The sequence below is a fragment of the Entamoeba invadens genome (genome assembly GCF_000330505.1).
Source record: "Entamoeba invadens IP1 unplaced genomic scaffold scaff_1105074726225, whole genome shotgun sequence".
NCBI lineage: Eukaryota > Evosea > Mastigamoebida > Endamoebidae > Entamoeba > Entamoeba invadens.
In genome coordinates this window covers 53171-62257 of record NW_004191814.1, presented here as the reverse complement: position 1 = coordinate 62257, position 9087 = coordinate 53171, and the positions used below count along the sequence as shown (strand labels likewise).

At 35.6% G+C, this 9087-nt stretch overlaps 6 protein-coding genes across 6 annotated transcripts; 2 read left to right on the top strand and 4 right to left on the bottom strand.

Annotated features, from left to right (window-relative positions):
- Nucleotides 1-2: 2 nt before the first annotated feature.
- On the bottom strand, nt 3-176 carry EIN_407870 (hypothetical protein; the record flags this gene model as incomplete). The annotated part of the gene is made up of 1 exon (XM_004184866.1): nt 3-176. A coding segment is annotated over one exon (174 nt), but the record flags the coding sequence as incomplete, so codon positions are not given.
- Nucleotides 177-928: 752 nt separating this feature from the next.
- Nucleotides 929-1507, bottom strand: EIN_407860 (hypothetical protein; the record flags this gene model as incomplete). The annotated part of the gene is made up of 2 exons (XM_004184865.1): nt 929-1342; nt 1394-1507. 2 exons carry the CDS (start codon nt 1505-1507, stop codon nt 929-931), a joined length of 528 nt encoding a protein of 175 aa, XP_004184913.1.
- A 145-nt stretch (nt 1508-1652) lies between these two features.
- EIN_407850 (hypothetical protein) lies at nt 1653-2399 on the bottom strand (the record flags this gene model as incomplete). Its single annotated transcript, XM_004184864.1, has 1 exon — nt 1653-2399. The coding sequence occupies one exon, from the start codon at nt 2397-2399 to the stop codon at nt 1653-1655; it is 747 nt and encodes a 248-aa protein (XP_004184912.1).
- A 1212-nt stretch (nt 2400-3611) lies between these two features.
- Nucleotides 3612-4052, top strand: EIN_407840 (histone H3.3 type, putative; the record flags this gene model as incomplete). The annotated part of the gene is made up of 1 exon (XM_004184863.1): nt 3612-4052. One exon carries the CDS (start codon nt 3612-3614, stop codon nt 4050-4052), a length of 441 nt encoding a protein of 146 aa, XP_004184911.1.
- Nucleotides 4053-4425: 373 nt separating this feature from the next.
- On the bottom strand, nt 4426-5976 carry EIN_407830 (hypothetical protein; the record flags this gene model as incomplete). The annotated part of the gene is made up of 1 exon (XM_004184862.1): nt 4426-5976. One exon carries the CDS (start codon nt 5974-5976, stop codon nt 4426-4428), a length of 1551 nt encoding a protein of 516 aa, XP_004184910.1.
- Nucleotides 5977-6851: 875 nt separating this feature from the next.
- On the top strand, nt 6852-9087 carry EIN_407820 (serine/threonine protein kinase; the record flags this gene model as incomplete). Its single annotated transcript, XM_004184861.1, has 2 exons — nt 6852-8236; nt 8299-9087. Coding segments are annotated over 2 exons (2174 nt in total), but the record flags the coding sequence as incomplete, so codon positions are not given.

Genomic DNA, 9087 nt, shown 5'->3' with positions numbered 1-9087 from the left:
ACGTCGAACTTTCTTGTTAGTTTTTTCTCGTTGTCTTCGTCTTGAGCTTTCTCCATAGACGCTTGCTTTCGTGTGTTTCGAGCAATTGGGGTTGGTTCGATGACAGGAGGTTGTTCTTCTTCTGTGATACTTTCACTTGGGTTTTCGACAACCTCAGTTTCAGTCTCACTACTCATTTTTGGTTTGTATTTTTTCAGTTCTCCGTTTTATTTTTTTGTCTTTTAGGTTTACAGTTTTTTTTTTAAAAACTCTACAAGACAGACCAGCTCAAAACAGAGAGTGGAGGGACTCATTTATTTGAACGACTCTCTCAACCAACACGACTTGTATAATTAATTGTGTCTTAAGAACCGAAAAGAATCTTTTTTACAACATGTCGATTGTTTGCTGACGTTAACATTTTTACACAACCCCACTACATTCAAGAATACTGACAAACTCTATTTGAAATTAAATATATGGAACACTGTCGTATGTGCAAATCACAACATATTTTAAACCCCAAAGGTACCACGTTTGTATTAATGGTTCTTTCTTTTGCCAAAATTGGTGATTGAATTACGTTTGTGTCGTTCTTTTTGTTTTTCACTGAAAACCCACTTTTTAAGTTTAAACTGAAGTGTTGTGTTATTGATTCATTTTGCTCATTTTTGGTATGACAGTTGTTTTGTAGTTATACCGCGTTACTCTACGTCGACGTGCTTTCAAAATGGAAAACAACGTTTTCAAAATAAAGAACACTTTTTTGATCAATCACTTGATTTTGAGTTTTTATTCATTTGATGTTCTTCGTTGTTTGTGTATCATTCTTATTTTTCTGTTTCTTCAAATTTTCTTGTTATTTGCTGTTTTCTTGAAAAACCTAAAACAGTCTACGATTTTTGTGGATGGATTGTTGGAAAATTAACAGAAAGCAGAAATAAAAGAATTACACAATAACACAGGCGTTACGAGAGTTGAGGACTGTTGTGGACGTCTTCAGAAAAGTGAAGTACTCCAACGATATGATGTCAACCACTTCTTGTATTCCTCCAGAAGTAAGCGATGAAACTTCCAAGTAAAATGCGTTGCACTTCGCGGCGACATCTTTTGCGTCGTCTTGTTTGACCGCTCTGTTTTTAATATCAGATTTGTTCCCAATAAGAAATTTGAGGTACGGTGTCGACATGTAATGGTCGCCAAATCCTATCCACCGCGGGCTGTCTTTCAAGCTTTCTTGAGAATCCACGGAGAACAGAATGATCATAATTTTAGCTATTGAGAATGTTTTTGTGACGTCAGTGTATTCATCCTCCACTTCTTTTATTTCTATGGCCTCTTTGAATAATTCATTTCTCATGTTCTATTTGTCAAGAAAAGTATTCTTTGAAAAGTTTAATACCAAGATACAAACATGATTTCCTTTGGAGTTGTTGTTAATATTCTTCTGGAGTTGTGATATGAAGTGTGACTTGCCAGTGGACTTGTTTCCTAAAACAACGACTCCAACGGTGCTCCGTGGTGACATTCTCTGCTCTCTAATTTGAATAAATAGATTTTGGGATCAAGTATCTTCTGACTTTTTAGTCAATCAAAGACAAGTTTATAACCTGCAAATGGCAACCATTATAAATTTAAAAAAACGAAAAATTTAAATAAAGAATAGTTCAACACTAGTTTTGTTTTTCGTGGAGTTGGTCGTTATTTTCTGCCTTTTCTTTTTGCTCCTCTTTCTGTTTTGGAGTAAAGAGATCAAAAAAGTAATCAAATATGGTGGCGTCTATGTGGTTTTCAAGGATTGCATTAACAGCAATGAAAAGACCAAACGCAATTGTTAGCGCGTCATACCAACGATCATTCCCTTCTACTGCAAAATGAGAATAATAAAGGGGCAGTGCTACTATAATTTCTGAAACAAAAGTCCAAGGAACGACTATAAATGGTTTGAAAGCACTAACAGGGATGTTGAGAATATATTTCAAAAGCCATTTTGAGACATCGTTACCAAAAGAAGCAAAAAATGAGTGGGGGATTACAATAAATACCGACTCTGTGTTTGACATTTTCGCTAACAATACCATCTGAATGGCTTTGTTTGAAAGTCGAATACCTCGAACAAACGTCACAACGTCACGTAGAATAATATGTTTTTCAAACATAGAGGAAATAAAAGGTACTTCAAGTAAACATGCTACTAAAAGTTGGACCAATAAAAAGTCGAGAGGACACCGCATCTCAAAAGTAAAAAGTAGGGACGTCATCAACGCTCCAGAAATCCCAAATAAAGTTGACGTTAATATTCGTTGTGTTATAAATTGATAACTCCTCAAATATTGATGAATTGCGAGCTGTGTCGAAAACGCATGGAGTATTTGAAATGTGTACAAAGAACAGATGTAATCCATATACGCATTCTCCATTTTCTTTAATTTGAGTTATGTCCTGTCAATATGTTAAACAAATTATTGTTATTTATGATTAATAATTACCTATTGTTAAGTTGTCGCTATAACTAATTTATAGACAATATATTACTGTTATTTTACCTGATACGCCATTAAAAACCTATTTGTTAATAAATATAATTTTTATGGGTTTTTATTTTTTTCATTTATAAAACTTAGTTCATTTTATTTGTTTGAATGAAAAGTGCTAGAATATAACACTTTTTATATAAAAGTGTTATATATATTTTATATAACAGAGTTATATAAAAATATAGTTATTGAATTATAAATATACAAATAATAAAATGGTGATATTCAATGCTAATTTTCGGGAATAAATTAAAAATTAATATAAATAATAATTATATTAAAACTAAAAGGTTCATTGTAAATTTTTATTGTAGACAAATTAAACTCATTGTAACCAATTAAATTACATTTATAATTTTTACAAATAAATAATTATTTTATAATAAAAATATAACAAAAAACAATAAAAAGAATATATAGCTTTCTATTAAAAAAATTTCAATATTAATTTTAAGTTAAAAATTATCGGGAATATTAAAAAAATAATAAAATGAAAAATTAAATAACAATTAAAAAGAGAGGAAATCAATCCGATATAAATAGTTGAACATTAAGATTTACTAAAAGAATAAAAAAACAACTAATAAGACCTATAAGTTTCAGAAGGGTCAATTGAACAAGAAAAAAAAACAGGAAAAGATGAGGGATGGTGACAAGGTGGGTTCACCACACAAGCACCATAACACAACATACCAATACACAACAACCCACACCCACCGTACACAACAAACGAATACAACCAAACACTTTCTTGACATCACCGTTCATGATCACAAACACCCACTCCCCATCAATTTCGAAGTAAAAGTAGAATAGTTGACTTGAATAGTAAATACATTAATAAAAAACTATTAGTGATTGGGGGTGTTCTGGAGGAGATACGAATCACCTTCTAATGCGTTGAAAATTTGCCAAAAATTGGGAAAAGGTCGCAAGTCCATCCGAAACCCCACAACGAAAAGAGAGAATTGCCGTCAATGGTTTCCATTAGTTCTGGAATAATTCCACTACGCGAAAAGAGAAAACGCAGAAATCAAAGAAAACCCTCACAAAAGTGAATTTGGGTGTTCCAACTCAAAATTCAGAACAAGACCCATGGCTCGTACGAAAGGTATCAACTCCGAAAGACCATCATCTTCAAAGGCTCCACGTAAATACTACGCACCAAAAGCCGCTTCTAAGAAGGCAGCCGTCTCATCAAAGAAGGCTGTCGCTGGTGTCTCGCAAAAGAAGCCCGTTGCCCGTCATACTCACCCAGGTATCAAGGCATTACAAGAGATTAAATTCTACCAAAGATCGACGGAACTCTTGCTCCGTAAGTTGCCATTCCAACATCTCGTCAGAGAAATTGCTCAGCAGAGCAAGACAGATCTCAGATTTCAGAGCGCAGCCATTGCGTGCTTACAAGAAGCGTCCGAGGCTTATTTGGTCGGTCTATTTGAAGACACGAATCTGTGCGCTCTCCACGCGAAAAGAGTTACAATCATGCCAAAAGACATGCAGCTTGCAAGGAGAATTAGAGGAGAAAGACAGTAACTCATTAATTTATATCTTTTCTTCCATTCAGTCTCACATGCGTTCAACTCGGGAGTGGCACCTTTTCTCACACATTTTGTTAACAAATGGATATCCTTTGAGGGCTTTGCAAAATCTTCTCTTTTCGAGTTTCTTTGGTTGTTGATTTTTGAGGGTTTTCAAATTCTTTTACTTCAACTTTGATTCAATTGTTTCCCATTTCTGCAGTGAAATGTCCGTTAGAAAAATAAGGAGTTGGCTAAAGTGGTGAATAAAAAAATAAAACAAGGCAAAAAGAATGTCACATCGAGCAATGCAAAGTTTTGGGACAAAAAAACGGTAGTTTGCAGACTAAAAAAATCAATTGATAGAAAGAAAACATTGAATTTTGAGATCAGAGCTCGATTTCTTCGTTGGGGAGTTGTGTGTCGAAGTCAAGGGGTTCATAACGTTCGGGATCGTCGTGTTTATGAATTTCAGTTTTGGTGACGTTCTTTTCCTCTTCGACCAAAGCGATTTCTTGTGTGATTGTTGAAGTGAAAGGAGCGCGCTTGCCCTGGACATATTCTTTGTGGCGATTTCTAATGAGGCACAGAAAGATAAAGGCCAAAACAAGGAGTACAAACACAGGTATTTGCGCAAATCTGTACGTGTAGTTGTACTTAAATTTGTTGTCTTTGAACACTTTGTCATTGAGAGACTTCACCACAAGTGAGAATACGTTCGGCATGATTATCATCCCCGCTCGCGCCGCAATACGAGTCACCGCACTAAATTGCGCCAATTGCTTTACAGGTGACAACTCCATCACTAACTGCCTTGAAGAAGTGTAGACAACCCCAAGACCAGGGCCAAGGAATAACACTGCTGGAATGATGAAACACTTCGATAATACATAGTTCGGGGGGACACGCATTCCTGTTAAAACTAAAAAGGCCATTCCTATGAAGAGAAAAATTACCATCAGTTGCATTGCACGCTTTGGGCCAAATTTGCTCAAAAAAAGTGCCCAAGGAAGGCCAGTGAGTAATGCCATCACATTTACCATTAAAAAAACAACATCAGTAAATATTTTGTCCATCCCACACATTGTCCCCAATAAGATGATAAATAAACCATTGACTACACTGAGCGCCGAGAGCATCAAACACCACGAAATGAACATGAAAACACAATCGCGATCTTTGAAATACGACTTGATGGAACTCCACAACTCTTTCATTATAATCTTGACAACTTCGAGAAGTGATCGTTTAGCAGGTGGTGTGCTCTTCTCATGGGAAAAGATATATGGCATAAAGATGAATCCCCCGAGGAAGAAATTTGTGAAGAGCAAATACTGAAGCGGCCCGAATGATGGGTCTGTGTTTGGTGGTAACGTGTTCACATTGGAATAACTTCCCCAAAGAAGTGTTGTACAGAACGAAACTGCGATTGCTAAAATTGCGCCTGTAAACGAAACGGCACCACCAACGCCTTGTCCAAACGTCCTTGTCTTTTGATCCATAATGTATGGGATTTGACAATCGTAAAAAAGTCTGACAAGTTCAAATGCTGTTCGCGCAACACAAAAGAGAATGCAAAGAAGCCAAAACGTGTGGAAAAATATACCCGCTATAAGAAAGCAGAAGTAGTATATCACTGCGCATATGACAACAGCACCTTTTCTGAAAGAATAATAATCACTTAACCCACCAACAAAAGGAGAAACAATTAGTGCTATGCAATTCGCTAATGAATTGCAAACAGTTGTTGCTAGGACACCTACAGTATTCTCATATCCACTGTATATCGATAGCAACTGCAAAGTCGGCCCGACTGATATATTTACTATACAATTGTAAAAATGATAACTAATCTCAAAAAAATACCAAAGAACTACATTCCACATATTGGTGGACTGCGCTTCACACTCTTTTGTGGGTGGTGATGCCGATTTGTCCATTTTGGTTTCTAAGTTTTTATTTTGTCCTCAGATTTCTTTTCGGTTGAGTAAGTGTATTATTCTACGTTAAAAATGAAGTTATTATTATTGTACATTTTGTAGTAATTATTAGTAAAAAGTATAAATTTTAATTGAAAAATAACAAAAAATGTTGTAATCCAAAATTTGGTGACGAATTGACAATTACAACTTTTTTCTTTTGTTGTCTCAATCACAAAAAGAAATAGTATTAAATCTTATACTTAGTAGTTATAATAATATACCATATTTTAATTATTTTTTATAATACAACCATTTTTGTGGTTTGTATTTGATTTTTAAATAGTTTTGAGAAACTTAATTCACTTAATTAAAAAAACTTGAAAACACTTTTCATTTTTCTTTAAAACCCATTTTTTCAAAAAAAAAAATTAAAGAAAAAAAGAAACCTCATGTTAAACGAAGATGAACAAAATAATTGAACTAATGTAATTGTGCAATAATTCCCGATACAATAAACAAATGGTTTCAGTTATTATCAATAGAAAAAATACACAAACTAATCACCACCATACAAATATACGGCATTTTGGATTATTTGTTGAGTAAAAAATAAGAATTAGGACATTGTATTGTTTTTCATATGTTTTAACATCTATAGTACGGGTACGATTTTCGGTGTGGAGCTAATAATTTTCTCAACCGATGAACTTTCAATTTGAAAAGAAAAACCAAAGAAATTGTAATTTAAACCAAAGTTTTCAATTAAAAAATGTTTTGTGACGGTTGTTATATGTGCAAGAAAACGGGCTATTGGTGTTTATAACCTAAACCAAAAAGCATATGATAAAAAGAATAGGATTGGTTAAGGAACTCGTTTTGTTTGACATATTGAAATGGCGAAGGAGCTTAACCAATCATGCAAAACATCCGGACTTGTGCGTATGAAAACCGCACCAACCCTTTCACCTGACACTGAAATTCGACAAAGTTATGAGGTGCATAGAAATATGCCGGCTGCATTGCAAGTGGTATCCGTCTCTTTTTTAAAGTGTGAGTTACAAATCGACACATCTTCCGTGTTCAGCCCAAGTGTAGTTGGGATGTATTTTTTCACACTGCAATATGAAAGTGGATACGCTGTCATCCAAAAGAGGTATTCCCAATTCTACTTTTTGGATAACTACCTCCAGTCTAAACTCCCAAAGAAAACACTTCCATCCCTCCCTCCAAAAGAACTGTTACACAGCGGATCACACCCCGACGTGATTCATAGAAGATCTAAGGATTTATCTACTTACATTGAAAAGGTTATAAAGATCCCACATGTCATGGAAGATACCGTTGTAGTGGAATGGTTCCAACAACCCGCAGACAGACATTTAGTATCCTTTTCGAAGCAACGAAAGGCTGGGTATGTGATGAAAGAAGGTTCATTTCTGGTGAAATGGAAGAGGAGGTATTGTGTATTGGCACCGAATGTTATCGCACTATTTAATTGTGCAAAAGACCTTTTGGTGTACCAAGACCCTCTTGATGTGTACTGTTTGAAAGGATGTACAGTCAAACCAGTGTTGGACAAGGGGCCAAATGTGATGACAATTTCAAGAAACAATTTAACCCTGTGCACCCTTCTTGTCGAAAATGATAACGACTTTCTCATCTGGCTTGGAGCTATCCAAGAAATGACAACACAACGACAACTCGTTGATTCCCCGAAGAGAACACAACTCTTTCCCATCAAAACGTCTCATGGAAGAACAAAAACGTCAGCAACACCAACACTGCAGTTTACACTGACGCTGTCCCCCTCATCAGTTAAAGAGTCTTCGCTCAAAAAAACACAAATGAAAAATTCGTATGAAAGAGAAATGAAAGAAACAAAGTTTTGCGAAATAGAAAACACAAACACCGCAATGGTTTTTGAAAAAATAGTAAAAACGATATTTAGAAGGTACAAGAGTGAAATGAATGCAGTCTTCACACACTACCAATTTGAGCCTGGAACTATCACCGAGGAACATTTGAAGTTCTTCGAAGAAATCAAAAGTTTACAACTCATCGACTTCATGGAAGGGAAGAGAGTTGAAGAGGTGTTTCAAAAATTGTTGTCTGTGAGTAAGGAGTATTCCAACAATGTGACTGTTCAAAAGATATTATGGGTCTTCATTAACGTCCACATGCTTCTTAAAAGATCATCGAATGAAGGGAGAAGCGAAATGGAACAACTCCAAACACTCAAGACTATGTCAAATTTGATACACACGTCTGTGGATTCTACGTTTGTGTTTTTATTTCTATTGGATGTGACTTCTTTGATATTCAAACGGTATTTACTATTAGAAAAATGTTGGTGTGTCGGCTGTGTGAACATCAATACAAAATGTCACAATTTTGTGACCATACAAAGTTATGTGAGATCATCATGCGGCGATGCATGAATGAGACGACATGTGTGATTAGATTGGAAAAGGTGTTGTGCTTCTTAAGAGATTCATTTCGATGCCAAATTGTGAAGGATACATTTAAGTATACACAACTTGTCGAGTTGGTTCCAAATCTCCGGCAACAAACAACACCGGAAAAACTCGACAAGATCAATGAGGCCATCAGAACGTTATGTGTTGATTTGACTGACACTTCACTGTTAACATTTGCTCGAGCCATCTCCGATATGATAACGTCATACAAGAAGTTATTAAGGGAATACGTTGAAGGGAATGCAAAGAATATGTGGAGTTTCATTTCTGTCATTCCAAACAAGAGTGCGAAAGAGGTTCAACAGAAAATTGGGTATAACACTGCAACGGTTGAGGACTTTGATGTGGTGAAAAAGTTTAGTGCTGGCGCGTACAGTCGGATTTACTTAGTGAAGAAAAAGAGCACTGGTGACTATTATGCTATGAAGGTGATGAAAAAAGACGACATGGTGAGGAAGAATGTTGTTGATTCTGTGTTGGTAGAAAAGGACTTTTTGTCAAAGGCTCATAATAATAGCGTGGTAAAGCTGTACTGGGCGTTTCAAGACGACACGAATTTATATTTAATACTTGAGTACTGCCCCGGAGGAGATTTGGCGACGCTACTGGAACACATCGGTACACTTGACGAACACGTAGCTAAAGTATACTC